At 40.6% G+C, this 21770-nt stretch overlaps 1 protein-coding gene across 1 annotated transcript in view; it reads left to right on the top strand.

Annotated features, from left to right (window-relative positions):
* Window positions 1–21770, top strand: part of CALCRL (calcitonin receptor like receptor) — a 93541-nt gene that overhangs the window by 58538 nt on the left and 13233 nt on the right. Inside the window, exons 6-11 of the mRNA XM_080799128.1 lie at window positions 2931–3066; window positions 5920–6030; window positions 6136–6248; window positions 7568–7659; window positions 18353–18479; window positions 21559–21712. Of these exons, the coding sequence (XP_080655254.1) occupies window positions 2931–3066; window positions 5920–6030; window positions 6136–6248; window positions 7568–7659; window positions 18353–18479; window positions 21559–21712 (733 nt within the window). The remainder of the gene's footprint in view (window positions 1–2930; window positions 3067–5919; window positions 6031–6135; window positions 6249–7567; window positions 7660–18352; window positions 18480–21558; window positions 21713–21770) is intronic.

A 21770-nucleotide genomic window follows, 5' to 3' on the forward strand; every position in this document is an offset into this window, starting at 1 on the left:
TAACAACAGAATGACATGCAGTCATTTGATGCATACGTTAAGTACATTTTAATCAACAAAGCAATATTTTATTTTCTTTCAGTGTACACGTTCAGGTTTAATTCAAGGGGAGCCCCTACAGGATGGCGAGGCGGCGGGGGTGGGAAGCCAAGGGAGGAAGGTCAGTGGTGGAATGTAGAGGACGGCGGACGACAGTCTTCATCAGGGTTTGAAAGAAGAATGAAATGGCTCTGTAGTGTAGTTGTACATAGTAGATCAAATATTTTCAGCCAGACCTGTTGATTCTGAGTTAGATCTATCTTAAAAGCAGATCCCAACCCGTTGGTTTTTCTCTCATTCTGCCAGCGGATTAGTTGGCACTCACCGAAACCGTGCACTGCTTTTAAATTAGTTTCCTTACCCAGTCATTCAAGTAAGTGTTAAGTGTCTGTTTCCGGACAGGCCTTGATGCTAAGCTTGGAGCAGGTGTGTCCGTGCGTGGCTGCACCCTGCATGCCCCGGCAGGCGTCTGCAGGGAACGAGGCCCGCGGTGGAGGGAAACGACAGACCTGCCGCTGTCCTGGAGGGTCACAGTCCTTAATACCTATCATGTTGCCTCCAATTGCAGAAGTATTTTGTTTACATTTTTCTCTGTCCCACATGAAGAGAGTGACGGTACTCTTATCTCATTATATGCATCAGAAACAGGATGTAATCTCATCTAATTTTGTGCCAGCAAATAATTTTCCTGTGGTGTTTTCAAGCAACCCCATACAAAGATTCAAACAGAGAGACTCAAGAAAAATATAGAAAACCTAAACGGAAAAAAGCAAGACTACATTCCTGTCAGCATTTGTATTTGAACACATTCTCCGGTCTAGGAGCCGTCCAAACCCTGCACGTCTCCGATGTTATCTTAGGTAAACAGACTAGAATTCAAGGAGCGGGACTCCTGCGCCCTCAGCTCGCTTCCTCCACTGCGGGTGCCGGTGCGCTGCGCCTGCCGGTAATTCTGTATCAGATTACCAATCTGATTATCGTAATTTAAGGATTGTGACCATTTTTCTTGAATTCAGACAGTGCGCAAATCTAAGGTTTTTTTTTTTTCAAATCTGAGTTTTTAGGAATAAAAATATTGATTTTATGTAATTCCATAAACTTCCTGAGAACAGGAGAAAAACATTAATTTTCTTAATGCTGTAAATTTATATTGATTGCTTGTGCAGGAAACTGCTGCATAAACCTTTATTAGGAAATTAAACTAATCAAAGAATGAGAGAGAGTGTGTGTGTTAAATGGTGGGCAGGCAATAGTGAAATTAAGTGGTGCCATACACTGAGGGAATATTACTATTTAGACTTTATTAAATACAAATTTGGACTAGGGAACAGAGGATCAAGAGTAAGGGGACAAGGGAAATACAAATCAAACCCACAATGAGATACTACCTTATACCAATCAGAATGGCTAAAATGAACAGGACAGGAAACAACGTGTGTCGGAGAGGATGCGGAGAAAGGGGAACCCTCTTACACTGTTGGTGGGAATGCAAGTTGGTGCAGCCACTTTGGAGAACAGTGTGGAGATTCCTCAAGAAATTAAAAATAGAGCTTCCCTATGACCCTGCAATTGCACTACTGGGTATTTACCCCAAAGATACAGATGTAGTGAAAAGAAGGGCCATCTGTACCCCAGTGTTCATAGCAGCACTGGCCGCGGTCGCCAAACTGTGGACGGAGCCGAGATGTCCTTCAACAGATGAATGGATAAAGAAGAAATGGTTCATGTATCCAATGGAATATTACCCAGCCATCAAAAAGGATGAATACCCACCATTTACATCGATGTGGATGGACCTCGAGGGTATTATGCTAAATGAAATAAGTCAATCAGAGACAGAAAATTATCATATGGTTTTACTATTATGTGGAATATAAAGAATAGGGTAGAGGATCATAGCGCAAGGGAAGGATAACTGAATGGGAAGAATCAGAGAGGAAGACAAACCACGAGAGTCCAGGAAACAAACTGAGGGTTACTGGAGGGGAGGTGAGTGGAGGGACAGCGTAACTGGGCGATGGTCATTAAGGGGGGCACGTGATAGGATGAGCCCTGGGTGTTATATGCAACTAATGAATCAATGAACACTACAGCAAACACTAAAGGTGTACTATATGTTGGCTAGTTGAATTTAAATAGAATAAAAGAAAAAAGTGACAAAATAAAAGCAGAAAATTCCTGCTTATGGAAATTGGTAGAAATAATGGAAAAGTAAAGAAGAAATAAGGTCGAAGACATCTTATACAGGCTTCATATTACAAAACAGAAATAAGTCATATAGATATTAAACTGAAGTGAAGCTTAAAATAGTGCTTTGGAGTTGCAGGATCACAAATATATGCCTTGTCCAGAAACACTTACTGATGTGCAGACAATGAAAATTCCGTTTGCCCACACCATAGACGAATATTCTCAGTATTGTGATTATCAAAATATGATGATCAGAATGACAGTCTTGACTATTTGCCGTGCATCAGATACTGCCCTCTGCAGCCTGGTACTGATTTACTCCATTGGGCAATAAGAAAGCTTCGGGGCTTGGGGGCCCCTAGTCACAGAGCGGGGGAACGCGCACGCGAGGACTTTGACTACAGCTCGGCCCGTATTCCCGAACGCGCGTCCGAGGGCTCCCACAGGCTTCGGAGAGCCGTCTGTAGACCACGCTTCCCGAGCTGCCGTTGGCAGCACTTTGGGGCACTTGAAACTAAACGTGGTGGGGATATTTAAACCATGAAAACTGGCAAACACTTCAGATCAGGGACTCCCCGCCGAGAGCCAGATGACCGTGAAGCACATCACTGCGGTGACTGTTTTCCACTGGGACAGACCGCCTATGACAGATATTCTCACAATTCTGAAGTTTTTGTGTGTGTTTTTTTTTAATTCCTTAGATTCTTGGCATAGCAGAATCAGAAGAGAACACTGAAGGCTTAAGTCAGTTCGGGGTCTACACTAGAAATAAAATCATGACAGCTCAATATGAATGTTACCAAAAAATTATGCAAGACCCTATTCAACAAACAGAAGGTAAGCATGATAAAATTTTTAATTTTAAATGCACTTGATGTATTCTTAAAAGAAAACTATTCCATTACATCATTTATGGGTTATTTAGGTCCCTTACTAAAAATGGGTTAGTTGTTAGCTCTCCTGGCATGTGTGTATTCTTAATAATATATGAACATTTTATGACATAATTTATCTTTCTTCTTTTAAAAAAACTCTACTAAGAAATACTGTAACAGGAATATTTTTAGTAACAGTTTTTATGGTACAAAGATATTTAAAATATCAAATGTGCATCTTGAGTTAAATCAGTGGCCACCGATCTTCAGTTTATGTAATTTGTATTTCTTTTTTTCACAAGCTGCTTGATAGGAGTTGGCACAACAAAATTATAACTTTTTTTTGTATAACATGTGCTTTGCATAATATATTTGTAGCAATGCTAATAAATTCTAAGTGCTTCTGTTTCCATTAAGATATTCTTTAGATATTTTTGTAACATTACTGAGGGACTGGGAAATGCCAGATGTCTGCCTAGCTTCTTAAGATACACAGATGAGTGGCACAAAGAGAGTTGCCAGATTTAACAAAAACAAACTAAAAAATCAAAACCAAAACCAAGCTCTATATTTTCTCTGGCAACCATAAAGACAGGATAAATCTTCCAAATATAAAATGCAAAACTCACAATGAAACATACCAAAAATGTAAAGACTTTCACTATTTCTAAATTATCGGTGGAAACAAAGATCTTAAAATTGGGGGGAAAATATTTGATGGTATAATATGTAATGTTTCTTATATAAACAAGATGTTAAAAGTAGTTTATTATTGATATTTGTAACTGACAAAATGAACTTGTTTGTGAGGAAAGAGGTAATTTTCCCACACTGGGCAACTTTTAGAATCTTAATGAACAATTCTTCTTAATGAAGAATCTTAATGAACAATGTAGTTTGCTTATCTTTGGAGAACTATTTAGATATATCTATCCAAACATTTTTTTTTCAAAGATTTTATTTATTTATTTGACAGAGGTCACAAGCAGGCAGAGGGGCAGGCAGAGAGAGAGGGGGAAGCAGGCTCCCCACAGAACAGAGAGCCCGATGTGGGGCTTGATCCCAGGACCCTGGGGTCATGACCTGAGCCGAAAGCAGAGGCTTAACCCACTGAGCCACCCAGGCACCCTATTATGAGAAATTTATCCAGTTAAAAATATCTTTGAAATATATAGACAATGACAAAATATCTGGTATTATATCAATAGGGGTTAAATTATCAAGTACATGAATTGTATACAAATTCTGTGTTAATCCCTCTGGCTTCTCACTTTATTCCATTAAAATCTAAGTGTTGTAAATTCAAAATGATGGAATGGACCTCTCCCAGATCATGCAGATATATGTAAAAGCAAGCTTCAAATCTAATTGTTGAACAACAGGGATATCTTTATGAGACAATTTTGTGATACAATAATTGTAGAATAACAGTAATCAGTCCTTCTGTTGGAGCTTCGTAACACACTTTGTAATTTTAAGTCTTCTAGAAAGTCTTGCAAAATGAAGAACTGTTGTTATGTTCACTTTGTGCTTACCAAGTTTTTTGACCATAGAAACTCTTTTAATGGAATATCTGCTCCTGTGTTGCTCAAATGCCATAAAACACAGTTTGAAAGTTTCTGGGCCTTGAAATCTATCATAATGCTGGTATTGTCATTAATTAAATAGAATCTTTTGGATCAGTGATAAGACTTATTTGAGATGCTTTCTTTTTTTTTTTTTTAAGATTTTATTTATTTATTTGACAGAGAGAGATCACAAGTACGCAAAGAGGCAGGCAGAGAGAGAGAAGGAAGCAGGCTCCCCGATGAGCAGAGAGCCCGATGCGGGGCTCGATCCCAGGACCCCGAGATCATGACCTGAGCCGAAGGCAGAGGCTTAACCCACTGAGCCACCCAGGTGCCCCTGAGATGCTTTCTATCTGATAGGCCCCCAAATGTATTTTATTTAGTAATATATGAATGCAGACTATGTGAATAAGTGTTTAAAAAACCATAGGAGAAAAAAAGGAGACTATCTGAGTTTTGTTTTAATCAGAATTATTTATACTTTCAGGCCAATAGAATTTTTCTGAGATTGTGGCACAAATCTGTTAAAAATAATGAACATCTCATACAACATTCAGGCTTCTATCTATGAGTGCTTGCCTGACGAGGTGGAAAATTATTTTCTTTGATTATAGACTGTTAAAACTTTGGAATGCTGGTCATCTCTCTATGCCTTTAAAAAAAAAAACATTTTTTCGTGTAACAGGGTGGTAAAAGAAAATTGTGAGAATGTTAGGCACTCCACTCCATTTGAAAAGTAAAGGAAGGCACGTAAGAGCTGGAATTTGGTGGAAAGGTCCAAGTATCTGTAGTAAGATTGGAAATGTTGGAGTATTCATTTCTTTTTCCAGAAAATACTAACACCTTGTCCTAAGAACACAGTTTCTAAGATAACACATTTTCCAATTTCCCATTTTTTTAAAAAAAATTTAAGTGTAGGGACACGAAGTAACTACTACCTTTATGGTTAAGGAGAACTAGCAAAGACCCCTCGATTTATTGAGTGAAGAGCTGCCTTTGGGAATTGGAATTAAAGTTCAACTTTTAAATATACTCAGATATTTCTGAGTTGAATTTAGCCGTTTTTCCAATAATTACTTAGTGAAAAATTTCAGTAATAGCTACAGATTGCCTATGTCGTCTTCACGCTCGGCCGGTGGCCTGTGGCTCCCGCCGCCGCTGACCCACCGGTAAGATTCTGATGTGTCCGGTGCCACTAGCAGCGCCCGCAACCGCCCATGTCCCCGCCCCCCCCCCCCCCCCCCCAGGCATCTACTGCAACAGAACCTGGGACGGGTGGTTGTGCTGGAACGACGTGGCCGCCGGGACCGAGTCCATACAGCACTGCCCCGATTACTTTCAGGACTTCGACCCGTCAGGTAAAAGCAGAAATTTACATTCAGATCCGCTTCCATTAATTAAGGAAAATTAAACAAACCGCGAGTTAGCTGACTTCCTGTCTCCTTTTCTTTTTAATCATAAAGAAAAAGTCACGAAGATCTGTGACCAGGACGGACACTGGTTCCGACACCCGCTGAGCAACCGCACGTGGACCAACTACACGCAGTGCAACGTGAACACCCACGAGAAAGTGCAGGTGCGCGTCGCGCGGTCCGACGGCGCGGCGGGGGCGCGGCGGGGGCGCGGCGGGGGCGCGGCGGGGGCTCCCTCGGCGCCGACGCACGATGCGGAGAGCCTCGGGGAGACCGTCGCTCCCGCTGCCGCGGTGCGGGGACGTGGCCCGTTCGGCGACGGGCGTCCGTGCTGGGGCGTCAGGGCTCCCGGGAAGCCCAGGAAAGGGCGCCGGTTCGGCGGTGTGGGGTTGGGGAGTTACGTGCGGGCATCGTGCTCGCGTGGCCGAGGGAGCCCAGCGGCGTCCGGACGGCCCTGCCTGCCCCTCGACGGCCGTCCTGCCCACGGGTTCCGGGGCCTCCCCGTCCCCGCGCCCCGCGCCCCGCGCCGAGGCGAGGCTAGTCGCGGCCTGTCGCCGTGTCGCTCTGGCGCAGGGGCGCGCACGGCTGTGCTCGTGGGACGCAGACGAGCCGGTCGGTGACCGAGGCCCGTCCTGCGATCGGACGTCCCGCGCCCGCCCAGGAGCAGCCCGAGGGCCTCGGGCACACGGTGACCGCTCCCAGCCTCCGCTCCCGGGCGCGCAACGAAGGTGACGGTGAACTCACGCGCAAGGTGTCGGTATGGACCGACTTAATACAAGCAAAAACCTTAGAAAACTACAGCATAGACTGAGCATTTGATAACTGTCCGCTGTCGGTATAATTATAAATCGTGCGTTCTTTGTTAACTCAGAGAAGGGTTTAAAGAGAATTATAAAAGTACACAATACAATAACTAGTCACAAATAGTTGGAATATAGAAAAATTAAAAAATCAGAGGAAAAGTCAAAATCATGTGGAAGAACATATTTGTACATTCATATCAGAGGCTCCTATAATTACTATATTGAGATTTGTCTTGGAGTCTCAAATAGTCAAAGGAAAAAGAAAAACCCAGGAATAAAGAAAGCTCTATCTAAAGAAAACACACAAAAATAACTACAGAGCATTTGGTTCAATGTGCACAAAGTGATAGAGTGAAGATCGCCACTATCTTTCAAAACATAAAATGCTGGTTTCTTATATTACACAACCTAGATCAGTAAAATTATTCCTTCCTCTCATATGACTTCTAATTTCCTAAATAAACAGGGCACACAATTTGTAAAGTTTGATGTCACTCGATAACTTTGCGTAGCTATTCTTCGTTGCAGACGTATTCAAATACCAAATATAAGCGAGATGGCAAGGCTCTCAGAGCACATATTCTCAAAAACGCAGTTTACTCTATTGAGCTCAGTTTTACACAGGGAGGTTATAGTACTGACACGACCCTGACTTGTGTTGTTGTTCATCCGACTTACAGACCGCGCTGAACCTGTTCTACCTGACGATAATCGGACACGGACTATCCATCGCCTCACTGCTCATCTCGCTTGGCATATTCTTTTATTTCAAGTAAGTGCATGTAAAATACTTCCAAGTTTATGAGTTGTCATTGGTGAATGCAGTGCCATGGGCATGTTTCCGTCATGTTCTGATAAAATGTATGAAATAGAGGTGACTTGTAACATTTGAAATAAATTGAATGTTTAAAACAATTTGAAATATATTGAACTTGGCTTTGCAAAATATATAGAGCAGAGACTGGCGAAACCTGAAGCCCAACTGTACAGAATTAGCAGACAGCTAAGAATGAAGTCAGAAGTGAGAAGAGAGCCAAAATTATGCAAATTTTGTATGTAAATCTATCTGTATTTGTTTTAGTGACTGTCAAATATTATAGGACTTCTTAATTGAATTTTCAACTTCTAGGTCAATTTCTGTGTTAGTATACATGGTCCATTACAGAAACTGGTATTTTGTGCAAATAATGGCAATGGGATTTAATATATATTATTAAATCTAACGATCTAAATATGTTATGGTTAGATTTCTTTGCCTTGTTTGGGAGATCATCATTCATATAGTTAGCTTGCATTTTGAATTTTATTTGAAAGTTACTTCCTTTTTTTGGGAGGGAGCGTCAACTCCCATTTCTTAATTTAACCAATCAACAAGTTATGTTTTAAATTGATGGGAAAGAAATTCCAAAATGTGAACACAATACTTTACGCATTAACACGGTTTTCGTAATTTTGCTCGCCACCGATGATTACAGAACGCAGTGTGACGAGTGAGTAGCTGTATTCCAGTGTATCCGCACGACCCCTGTCACTGTCTTCCTCCTCTACGTCCTCCTCCTCCTTCTACATTTTTCTTCTTCAACAATGGTCTTGGAACACTGGCAGCTTCAGAATCAGCTGGAGTAGTAGCACGTCGTAAAAATCCAAACCCAGAAATTATCGGGCAGCTGGATGTTAGATACATGCGTAACTAGAGCACCAGCTTTTGGCCCGCAGTCAATCAAATATTTAGAGCACATTGAACAATATCTGAACCGACCAGCCATGGTCTCTCATGACTTCAAAATCACGGGATCTAGAGATTGCATCAGAATTGCTGTTTTTGGAAACCTGTGCCTTTTTAAAAATCTTCAAGATCGGTTACTTTGAGGAATCCACATAGATACTTTTTAATGGCACTTTTGATTTATAACATTATTTAGACACCATTAGAAAATGACTTTAAAAAAACTCCCCTCTGAATAAAGCTGATTAAGCATCTGTGTACACTTTTATATTTGACATGTTTTCTTGAGTAAATTATGTAAAAATGTATCAAGGTCAGTTGAAAAGAATTTTTACCCTAAAATATAGAAAACATTTCTTAAGGAATTTAATTTACTGTACCATATTTTGCAACAAGTTATCAAAAGGTTCTTACTCAAAACAAATTTGTTACGTCTTATCAGTTGCTTATATGTAGCTTAATACAACTTCATGACTTCACTCTTCAATATATTTTCTCCTTAAATAAGATTTTTTAAATGAACACTGTCTTTGGAATAAGAAAAACTTTATGATTGTATAATAAATTTAAAATGTCTGTTCTAAAAAACAGAAAAATAATCATTTTTCAAGGTAATAATTTTTATTTATTTTTTTATTTATTTAAAAATTTTTAAAAAGATTTCAATTATTTATTTGAGAGAGAGAGAGAAAGAGAGAGAGCATGAGCAGGGGGAGGCACAGAGGGAGAGGGAGAAGCAGGCTCCCCGCTGAGCAGGGAGCCGGCAGGACCCTGGGATCATGACCTCAGCTGAAGGCAGATGCTTAACCGACTGAGCCACCCAGACGCCCGAAGGGATAATTTTTAAATGAAGTCCTCTGGTCCATAGTGCTATATAACTCATGCTAACTGACAAAGTGAAGCAATGCTGCTGAGGCTAACACACTTATTGGTAAAATAGGACAATGAAAATTAGTTAATAGTGACTTTGTAAACCCAAAATGAAATTAAAATTTCAGATTTTTATTTAGTATAATAAAATAAACAGTTTCAAAAAGATATAGTTCATTTCTTTTCTCATTCATGAAGACAGAATCTTTACAATTTAAAAATACGAACTGTCTAGGGGGGCACCTGGGTGGCTCAGTGGGTTAAGCAGCTGCCTTTGGCCCAGCTCATGATCCCGGGGTCCTGGGACCGAGCCCCACATCGGGCTCCCTACTCAGTGGGGAGTCTGCTTCTCCCTCTTCTTCTGCCTGCCGCTCTGCCTGCTTGCACTCTCTCTCTCTATCTGTCAAATAAATAAATAAATCTTAAAAAAATAAAAATACAAAGTGTCTAAATTTGAAAATATGACACTCTTGGCTCTTAGAACAAAACAATCAATTAATTGCTGTTAAATTTATGCAGTACTCGTAGAGCTCAGATTTTTAGTTCATGAAAACTACATACCTACCACACCGTACCATACCATACAAACACACTGAGAGAATGAATTTAAATGTAACTAGTATTAGCTAAGATTTTTTTTAATATGAAAGCTCTTGCAACTATGACTGAATATAAAGATAACCTCTATCCTAAAAGCATAAAATAGAAATAATCAGAGTTGTTTAACACTATCTCACAAATCTTGGGGAAAAATTACAAGTTTTAACTATTTCTAACCTCAGGAAAAAGAATTCACTCCTTATTCAAAGACAAACTGTAGTCTTGAGAAATACAGAATGAAGAGATTACGTAGTTCAACACCTAATTTTCTTTGTGTTCTAAGTCGTTAACAAGTTATCCATACTTCCTCCCAATCTCTGTTTTTTTCTGCTTGTTAGTAATTTTATTTGACTTTAGTTATCTTTTAAAAATGGAACACTTGGACAGAAAGAAGTAAAACTACAGATTAATTTTTATTATACATGCTCAGGCTTTATATAAAACATGAAAAACCCTCTTCAAGTTAAGACCTACATATAACATTTGAAATACTTTTTTATATGTCTGGACATCCTGACTCACAGAGTGTTAAGAATGTTCTCTGGACACGTACCTGACAGATACCACCTCTGTCATTCACCTGCTGTGTGGCAAGTTCTTTCATTTCTGTAATCCTGAATTTCACATCTTATTCTTTTTTTTAACTTCTTTTTTTTTTTTTTTAAGATTTTTACTTATTTATTTGACAGAGTTCACAAGTAGGCAGAGAGGCAGGCAGAGAGAGAGGAGGAATCAGGCTCCCCGCGGAGCAGAGAGCCCGATGAGGGGCTCGATCCCAGGACTCTGAGATCATGACCTGAGCCGAAGGCAGAGGCTTTAACCCACTGAGCCACCCAGGTGCCCCTCACATCTTATTCTATCATTATTTATGTCATAGATTCGGCACAAGGAGTAACAGTAAATATTCAGTGTTAAGTGGAATGTCTAATTTGGAAATGTCTATTATTGGTATAGTTATCACTCTTTCTTATTAGTCCATTAAAATATTTTTATATAAACATTCAACCCTGCTAGGCACACTATACTAGTGGGCACTTTAAAAAACAAAATTAAAAAACACAACTTATAAAGAAATTGTTATAATTTTCACATAGGAAAATAAGTAAACAGTGAATGAAAAATGTTATTAAAGTTATTAATATATCAGAAAAATTAGGCTTCATTAAACTAGTCAAAAATAATAAAGCTCTTTATGCCCACAAGATACCATCTAGCTTATTCAGTACTTGAAACCATATTGATGGATTTGTAACCTTTGATTTTAAGATACTTCTACTATATACTCCTCAAAACTGTCTACCAGAACAGTCAGAGCCGCCATCTACAGAAAACAACCACCCACTGGACAGCAAGTAATGGAAAGAACTGGAAAGAACAAAGTTAGTCCCATGACAGCATAAATCATCTCTGCTTTTTTTTCAAACGCATTCCAGGGCTTAGCTTAAGGCTTTGCTCATAGTAGGCTCTTAATGCATTTTTGAGGAATGAAAGACATGAAGGGACTTGGAAGCTCATTTCTAAGACTGACTTTCCCATGACTTATCCATGACCTTGGACAAGCCCCTTGAGTTTGGCCTTTGTTGTCTCCATCAACAAAGAAAGGAATTAGAGCACGACTCCTTAAAATTGCAATCAGGAGGAGGATCTGTGTGAAACGATATAGGATACTCTGTAGCTGGACTGAAGGAAGAGGCAGATCGCCTCGGAGGATGCTGAGCGGAAGGCTTAATAAAGCGTGTTCAGACAGTCAAGAGCGCTAGAGAGTTTAGCTTCTCCCCGCCAACCTGGAAACATCCTGTAGGAGTTGATGTTTCACACGAACTCACTGCGCACTGCAAAGCTACCGGCGTCTCCTTTCTGCTGCTTGCCCCAGTTCCCCAGAACGCGCTCGCTCTTGCTTCGTCTCTGGGAGAGGCAACATTTTTGGGGGGTCTGTGAATCCAGGGTTCCTGACCCATCCTAATAAAAACCAAGAACCGAACAAAAAAGTTGATTTAGGGTGCTGTTTGTTATGTTTATTTAGACAGAGAAAAATCTCCTACTCATCCATGCTTTAAATTAGAAACAGAGCGCTCAGAACGCTATTTACCAGATATACTTCAGTTTTATATTAGAGCCAATTAAAGGGAAGAATCAGACTGGGAGATAAAAAGAAAAGGAACTGGAAGGGAGGGGACCGGAGAGACAGAGCTTTGGGACTTGCCAAGCCCTGAGAGTCCATGACTCTTACTCATAATGATCCTTAGAAAAACAAAGCACAACCCTTCAGATAAAAAAATAAACTTTACCAGAATTAGTTATAAATTATATTTTAATTACTGTTTAAAGTAGGAGAGCAAATCTGGCTCTTGCTTTCAACCCAGATAAAGGCTCCGTCTTCTTGCACGTACAAGAGCACAGACAACATCTGACTTGTATGGGGAAAAATGGTTCTTTTTATTTTTGACATCTTAATTGTTGTCATCTTTTAGACACCCATTCCAAGTAATTTCAAAGCCAAGTTGCATATTTGCAACTATATAGACAATGATGCCATGTTTAGATAGTTGGGATAGTTTTAAAAAAAATTCAACAAAAGTCTACCCAGTTGATAGGCTAAACTTCCTTAATAAAATAATCCTTTGATGCTTATATTTCTGCTTTTCAGGACAAGTGACTCACTCTCACCTTTTTTTCTCAGATCATGTCTGAGCCCAATACTGTGAGCGCCTATCTCAACTCCAGTTCTTTGTGTATCTCTCGAACTAGAATGAAGTATGGTTTTCTTCTTTAAGCTACACATTTCCTCCTGAAAACTGTTCACGGTTCAATCTTCAAATCAATTTTAAGCAAAGCTAACTAGCCAAAGAAATCCTACATAGCAACATAGAGAACACAAGGTCTTAACTCTATAAACCACATCCTGATGTTTTTGTTTTGGCAAATTAGAACTTTCACTTCCATAAGTTGTTGAAAACCGGGCAAATCTGCCCATGAGAGGTTTGACAATGGCCGAGTTCAGAGACAATCAGCAGGTGGCCCTGAATCCCATGGCTCAGGGCTACCGGCGTCATCTCGGCTTTCTCAGCTCGTTGGCACATGTCAGTCCTTTGAGGCAGGGCCGTTCTGAGCACATTTCATTCTGCTCTATGCATCCCAGGCTTCCTTCAACCTAACGTTGAATATCGGTTAATTCACCATAATTTTTCATGTAACATTTTATTAGATCATACTCAGTCTATTTCCAAATTAATGAGTTTTGATCAATGTGCTGAAACGTCTATCCGCCTCAAACTGAACATGGTGAGAACTGAAAAGTCTTAGTTGGAAAGCTTTTTAAAAACGCTCGCTGTGATTATGTAATAAAGCCCTGTATTTCCGCATTAGAGTGTCCGACGTGAACAGGGCGCGAGAGCAGAAGAACCGGCGGATTTACTCTAACAAAAACCACTTCCACTACAACGTAACTGCTGTCACTGGTTTGCGGTGAAGAGTCCCAAGTATGGAAACATAGAGTAAACAACTGAATTAAAGATTTTGGACTTATTTTAAACAGCAAATTTATTATTTAAAGCTATAACTGAATGCTGAAGGCCACATATTTCTGTTAATCTTTTTTGATAAATACGCGACTTCTTTATAAGTGTAATCTATTTTGCTTGAGCAAGTTGAAACATGAGTGCTGTTTAAGCATAACTACATTTTCATGGGAACAGAATGACAAATCCTTTTAAGAAAACAAATGACCCATTGCTTGAGGTTCAAAGGATAGTCATTTGAATGGATGAAAACTTCATGATTTAAACTAGAGAACATAGGGACACCTGGGTGGCTCAGTTGGTTGAGCCGCTGCCTTTGGCTCAGGTCATGATCCTTGGGTCCTGGGATTGAGTCCCGCATCGGGCTCCTTCCTGAGCGGGGAGCCTGCTTCTCTCACTGCTTCTGCCTGCCTCTCTGCCTGCTTGTGTGTACTCTCTCTCTCTCTGGCAAATAAATAAAAATCTTTAAAAAATAAAAAAAAAATAAAAAAAAAAGTAAACTAGAGAACATAAATAATGTACCATCGCCCTCCTCAAAGTCATGACGTGTGTTGCAACTGGGTTTTCTACTCTTGTGGGCACAGTTTATTTTGCTAGACTGTACCCGCAGACAGGACTACAGAAGAGGAGAAACCACAGTCGGTCCTCCGACGTGCCGCGTCCTTGTAGTAGTTTGGGAGGACAAAACCCGGGAATGACTGGATACTGTGCTGCTAGCGTTTGCTACTAGAACATTAAAATGTAACACAAATGAGTATGAGCTTTATACTCAAAAAGTCTTTTAGTAAATTATGCTCTTCAATTTTCTTCATCTTAGAATAGGGAAAAAAAAAACTAATGTGGAGTCTCGCCTATGTCTTTACTCACATCGTTCTTTGTGCCCTGTAAAAACTCTGAGCTCATTTTTTTTTGAACTTTGACTTTTAGTAACTTCTTAATCTGCTTGCAATGCTCTTCTCCCCTATCTTCTCCTGTTTCAGTTCTATCTTGAGTGTCCCCTCTGGCGACAGTCTTTATTTCTTAATCCCATTTTAATTACTAAAAAGCATATAACACTATCAGGAATTACGTGATGTAACTTGTATATTTATCCCCTACCGCCACGTGGACGACATCTATAGTATTCAGAAGTGTTTCCTCAACCTCTAGAAATAGTGTACAATATATTACTTAATGCATCCATAGTTATAGTGATTAAATTAATATTAAAAGAGACAAAAGCCTTACATTTTCTTAAAGTGCAACATTCAAAGTCAGCAGATGACTTAATAGGGTTGTAATCTGGAGCAACGTACTTACCTTTTACTAAAGGATAACGACGCTCCAAAGGGTTATTACATGACCTCACGAACGTGAAGTACTTACCTCTGTGTCTGGGATATTCTAAAAGCTCAATAAATGGTGGCAGCCGTTATTATGAATTTTGTGTCTGAAATTTGGGGGAGTGTAAGGGTCACAGGTATGCAGAAAGCCCATTTCTTCCCCGGGGTTCCCGCCCATTGGAAGAGCAGGGAGAGCTGTCCCGGGGGCCGCTCACACGTGAGCCATTTGGCCCCACGCGAGGTGCCCGTCTGCCCCTTCTGCGGCCCGCACCCACCAGCTGTCTTAACGGGGCAGCCGCGAGAGGCAGGGGCGAGAGCGCGTATCCCCCTCAGGTCACACAGGTCACACCTGAGCAGGTGAGCCCGTCCGCCCAGCGTCCCCTCCAGCAGACAGAGCTGCGCGGCGTTTCCTTTTAACACCTGGTGGCTCTCGGCCTCTCTTTGGCAGTTCCAGCCGGCACGGCTTTCCTCCGGACACATGGTTAGTGCTTTCTGGGGAAAACGGCTCATCATTAGGAAACTCGTCGGTGACAGCAGCGTGAGAAAGCAGGACCCGGTAGCCTGGGCCGTGTTTGCATTGCTCGTATTTGCTCTTTTTGTCCCTGGTTTTGCTCAGGATTAGTAGGGAGTGAAAGTAGTCTGGAAATTTCTACCTCACGTCCAAATGGGGAACAAAGGCAAGTATTGTGTTCACGTCGGGGCAGAAGTTGGAATGTGGAGCAGCACAACACTTGGGGCCTGTTGGGGTGCCCGGGCGGCGCAGTCGGTGAAGGTCCTACACGCCAGCTCGAGACGTGATGTCAGGGTGGCGCGTCCGAGCCCCGCGTCGGGCTCCAGGCTCCGTGGGGAGTCGCTGGAGACGGCCCCTCTCTCTGTCTCTTTGGCCCTCCGCCTCCCCCCGTGCGCGGACTCTGTGTTTCTCCAGTAAGTACGTCTGCAAAACTTGGGGCCTGTGCGATCATGAAAGCGGCGATGTGGAGACGACTCTGGGAAGGACGAGATTCCTCGGGAGACAAGTCGGTTCGCTTGACCTATTGCCCTTCGTCATAGGAAATTGTCTGTCCAGGGCTAAATTCTTTGGCCTTGTAACAAAAAGATGGCAATTCACTGTTTCATTGTGCTACTTAAAATATGGACAGTTTTAGATGACAGAGGTGAACCGTGACGCTATTTTATTATCTCTGAGAGGAAACCCTTCGAGAACTTGACAAAAATCAGCCATGCGGTAACTATGTTAAAAAAATAATAGCTCACTTAACATGGCTGAGGCATTATGCTGAGCACCAGACATGGTTCATCTCACTTCGCCTTGCGGCCAATCCTATGAAGTACCGTTGGTATCCCTATTCTGCAGATGCAGAAACTAAGGATTAGAGTTTTCACATAACTTTCCCGAAGCCATAGTGTCAGGAGTTAACATAGTTCAGATGCAGTCTCAGGCCCGTTCCGGAACCCTCTTTGAAGTATGTGTACGGACCGGATGCTACCCACGCCTACTTGGTCCGAAAGAGAACCCAAATGAGCGGAGGCCTTACCCGCGAAGAGTGCGGGGCTGCTCACGCGCTGACGTTAGCTGCCTCTACCGCTCTGCTTGTCAAACTGCATACCGCAACAGTATTCTAAAATAATTGCATGTAAAAATATGAAATGGAGATGATCCAAACCCACAAACCCCATTTTCTATTCTGTGGTTATGCTTGGATAGAAAGAGGTATTATAACTCATAAAGAAAGCAGAAAGCTTTTTGTAAAACATTCTCCAAGTGTATAAAACAATTGTTTTAATATTTTGAGTAAAATAAGCACATTTTAAAACTTAGAGTAGGTGAACCTGGTTTCAGGTTAACATCTGAAAAAATACCTGGATATTTTTAGAGTTTTATCTAAACAAACCAATGTGTTTATTACCAAGTTCATATTTTGGTTTCCATTTACCAATTGATTTTATTCATACCGATGAACTTACATGTGTTAATGAATATGTTTAGAGAAAAACAACATGCGTAACTAGAAAAATTTGAGCATTGTTACCATTAGACATTGATAGAAAACGTATGTCCGATAGCATCTGTCTGCATTTAAGTTGCACAGAACCTAGAGGAGGATGGAAGGAACCAAAACAATAGCCATAGGCTACGATTACAGGTAGTCGGACACACTTACACAACACAAAGTCAGTCTGTTTTGCAATGGTTCAGTTCGACACAACCATATGAACAGCTAAATGGGATACCAAGGTTTCTGAAGCAGAAGTGTTCGGTCTGCGTTATATAGGCTAGATTATCTATGTTGACCATATCAGTTAGATGATTTTATAAAACACTCAAAATAAACTTTATTTCTGTATTCTGAAATGATTCCATGAATCCTCTTAAGTATTTGTTTGGTTTTTATATGAAATATTTTACTTAAAATAGGATTTCATTTTATTATTTCAAAACTTTGTCCATAATATGGCATTATTTTGGCCTTCAAAGGGGAACATGCAGTATATCCATTTATCACAGACGAAGAGAGTAAAAAGCAATTTTTTTTTTTTGCTAGTGGACCTATGATATCTACATCTTTAGAAGAGCATAGATGCCAGCAGCTCATTTTTAAGTCCTTAACGCTCAAACCAGATTGAGGTGGGAGGAGAGTCATCAGAAAAGTGGAAATTCTGAGAGGAACAGAAATATACACTATCAGAGAGGAGAAAAGAAAGCTTAAGTGTACACAAAAAATTAAAATTGTTTTCAACGAACTACAGTTAGCATTTCATTTTACTTATTTTTCTTAATATTTTATTTATTTATTTGACAGAGAGAGATCACAAGTAGGCAGAGAGGCAGGCAGAGAGAGAGGGGGAAGCAGGCTCCTCGCCGAGCAGGGAGCCCGATGCGGGGCTCGATCCCAGGACCCCGAGATCGTGACCTGAGCCGAAGGCAGAGGCTTAACTCACTGAGTCACCCAGACGCCCTCATTTTACTTACATAAACATTCATAAACAGGCTTTATAAACAGAGCAGCCTATGTGGTATAATGAAAACAGCATTTTCTGTGTAAGATTCTGACAGACAAATCCAAAGTTTCCGAACTGATTACCTGCAGGATCTTTCGATCAATTAACTTCACTGAACCTGAGTTTCTACATTTTCAGAATAAATCAAAATATTAGTCATGTTGAGAGACTCACAGAGGAAATTTATGTAGAAGACTGGTATGGGCAATTTTCTATTCTTACGAATGTCTACCTGTCCTGAAACAACTCATTTGTCTCTCTTTTAAGGAACTATGTAGGTTTTCCCTAATTAAGATTTTTATCATGAGTCAGGCTTGGGGAGAATAAAATAATTCTTCCAGACTTGGAGCACCTGCTATGAATTGCGAATGTATCTTCTTTGAATGATTATTAATAACAATTAAATATTTGGTTTCTCTTGCCTTTTAGGAGCCTAAGTTGCCAAAGGATTACCTTGCACAAAAATCTGTTTTTCTCTTTCGTTTGTAACTCGGTTGTAACAATCATTCATCTCACTGCAGTGGCCAACAACCAGGCTTTAGTGGCCACAAATCCTGTAAGTAAAATGAGGTTGTGTCTTTAGGTTCAAGAGGTTAGAGGGAAAGAAACGTGAAAGGTGGCGGAGGGCGGGGTAGCGGGCAGGGGGTCCGGGTGTACGTCGTGTGTGTAAGTCCCCGTGTATATATTTGAAGGTCTGGCATCTGAGAGTAATGTGTCTATACTCTAATTTATAAAGGTAAATACATCTCAATCTTTCCAAGCTATAGAGGTTGAATATCAAAAGGAGGAATACGTTTCTTGCTTCAATTATTTTTACATGTTATACATACCTTCACCTCATTTTATGGCTAGAAGCCTCCTGCCGGTGGGACATAAGGGTTTATGAACATGTAGCATATGGTCCATAGAATTTAAAAAATCAATCAAAACAACTAGCTACAGATGTAGTTAGAAAACACAAGGCCCGGACATAGAGAAATTCTAATTAAATTATATATTGGGGATCAAGCGACTTTAAATAGTTAATAAAACCAGGGGAAAATGAATCCTACATCCCCTATGTCATGTTCAAGTGTCTTAACACGAAACTTTGAAAGGACTCTACCAGGTCCCGGTATCTCAGCAAACATTTGTAAATTATTTCCTTATAATCCCTTTGGAAGCACCATTTGTTTTTCTTTTAATTTTTTTTTTTTTTTTTTACTGAAGTTCCGTTCACACACAATGTTACACGAGGTTCGGGCGAACAGCCTAGCGATTCACGAGCGTGGCCACTCTTGTCCCTCGTCCGCCCTCCACGCCCCGCACAGCGCGGCTGGCCCCGGCCTTGGGCTGCGCCCCCCGCCCCGCCACTGACTCGCTGCGCAGCTGCGTCCCCCGCGCCCCCGCCCCGCGCCCCCGCCCCGCGCCCCCGCCCCGCGCCCCCGCCCCGCGCCCCCGCCCCGCGCCCCCGCCCCGCGCCCCCGCCCCGCGCCCCCGCCCCGCGCCCCCGCCCCGCGCCCCCGCCCCGCGCCCCCGCGCTCCACCCGGGAACCCACACCGCGTGTCCTCGGCGTGTCCTTGGCGTTTCGGGGTCTGTTTCTGGAAGCCGAGGTTTAGGATGAGTATCAAAAGCTTCATAAAAGTAAGTACAGGGACTGTCACAATATAAAAGCCGTATTTTCAAACATAAGCTGAAGCTTACTGACGTCAGTGTGTAGATTTTATGCAAACTGTATGCATACGTGAGCTGTATCTAAAGCATCTGCGTAAATAACAAACCCATTTTCAAGTATCTAAAATTATCTGCTTTCATAATGTTTCTAGTATCCACACTACAGTTTCGGATACGGATTTGCGGAAGAGTGTATATTTATATGGTGTACGTAAAGTAGTTTTTTTTAAAGATTAAGTTAGCTAGTTAATAAAATCACGGAAGGGAAGGAATTTTCACTCAGTGGGTCAATAAACAATACTTTCCTATGTGTTTTACGTGTGTTTTAGGGTAATTTCCAAAATCCTAAAATTCCTGCCTTGTCTGCACATGTGTATCCGGATTGCTTAATCTCGTGTATGTTCCACTCCGGTGTCACTGGGTGAGGAAACACCCCGGGACAGAATTAGCAACATGAAAAACTGGCTGATGACCTACCACTTTAGAGTGATTTTCTCTAGAGCAAAGAGATCAGAAGTTTTGCCACGAAGCCGCAGGACAAGAGATTCTAAGGCTCACATTAGATACAAGGATCTTGTGTTTAACGTACAAATTGCAAGCTGTAATATATTTTTAATATATTCTTGGAAAATTTATTGTTTGTTTATATCAGCAATGCCTTTCATAAAAACACTTTCCTGAAGCATGTTTTAAGTTCTTTTTATCATAGTGGCTTACAGATAAATTTTTTACATGAAATCGGGAGTAAGAAGCCCAATTAGATATACATGCCTCAAAACTATTTCTAAATAAAAATGTTTCCAGATAAAAATCTGAAGCTGAAACCTGTTATTTCTATATAATATAGCTGAACAACTCATTTTTACCCTTGAGAAGAAAGACTTTGTTAATATAACGTGGTATTTGACATCACGGCACTTAAAGTTTAATGTTATACATTCTGCCGATGTGTTTAATGAAGAATGGGTTTTATAAATGTCCTACAGCACAAGGCCGTATGTGTGTAGTCATGAAAACAAAATTGGAGTTACAAGACTTGTGTTCAGGGTATAGCTTTGATTGATGTTGCAAGAATATTAGCAAATCACTTAACTTCTCAGTTTTCTATCTGTAAAATATGTGACGATAAATTATGCCACATTTAATTATGGCACTTAATTCAAGATTAAATAAAATTACATATTAAAAATATTTTAAGCTAACTAATAGGCACATGTCATGATTACTATTCTATGAGAACCCAATATTTATTTTCTAGAGTATCTCCCTTCCAATTTTCTTTTTAGTGAAAAAATATTTATTTCACAAATAATGATAATTGCCACTAAATATTTATTGACCAGACTAGAGCCATTGGGAGTAACTGGCCACATATTTCTGAGAGAGTTTTAAGTTTATTCTCCTCTCTAAGGAAGTAAAATATATCTCTTACAAAATATACCCCTTCATGGTTATTTTACCCTGTATTTGAAGCTGTCTCTTCCGATCTCTTAAAGAATAGAGAAGAGAAAGTGGATATCTCAGGAAAAGAGGAAGGAAGCCATGACTGTTTCTTCTTTTTACTTACACGAAATCATCAACCCCATATATGAATAATACAAAATATGAGCCCATTAGGTTATTATTTACTAGGTAATTGCACTGGTAGCGGTAATATGGAAGACTTTTAATTATTGACCATTTTTCATGAAAAAATGGATTTGGAAAATACACATCCAGTAGCTGTGATAAATTTGGAATTTACACATTTCCTGGGAGGTATCCCATTATAAATCTTGAGAGTCAGTGTTGAAGAACTTTAGAAGCCCCATCAGATCAGGATGAAGACTGGCATTTTACAAATCATAATTGTTAGTATATAAGATTTCGCATAGAGGAGAGAAAGTTCCATGTTTCTATGTGAGTAACCTAAACTAGACCATTGCTTTACATGTGAATTCATGAACAACTAAATATTGATGGCTTTCTTTTTTTCTCACAGGTTAGTTGTAAAGTGTCTCAGTTCATTCATCTTTACCTAATGGGCTGTAACTACTTTTGGATGCTCTGTGAAGGCATTTACCTACACACACTCATTGTGGTGGCTGTGTTTGCAGAGAAGCAACACTTGATGTGGTATTATTTTCTGGGCTGGGGTAAGTGCCATTACGGGTGTCTGCTGACTCACTTTCTAAGAAAGCTCTTAGGGGATGC

The sequence above is a fragment of the Martes martes genome (genome assembly GCF_963455335.1).
Source record: "Martes martes genome assembly, chromosome: 3".
NCBI lineage: Eukaryota > Metazoa > Chordata > Mammalia > Carnivora > Mustelidae > Martes > Martes martes.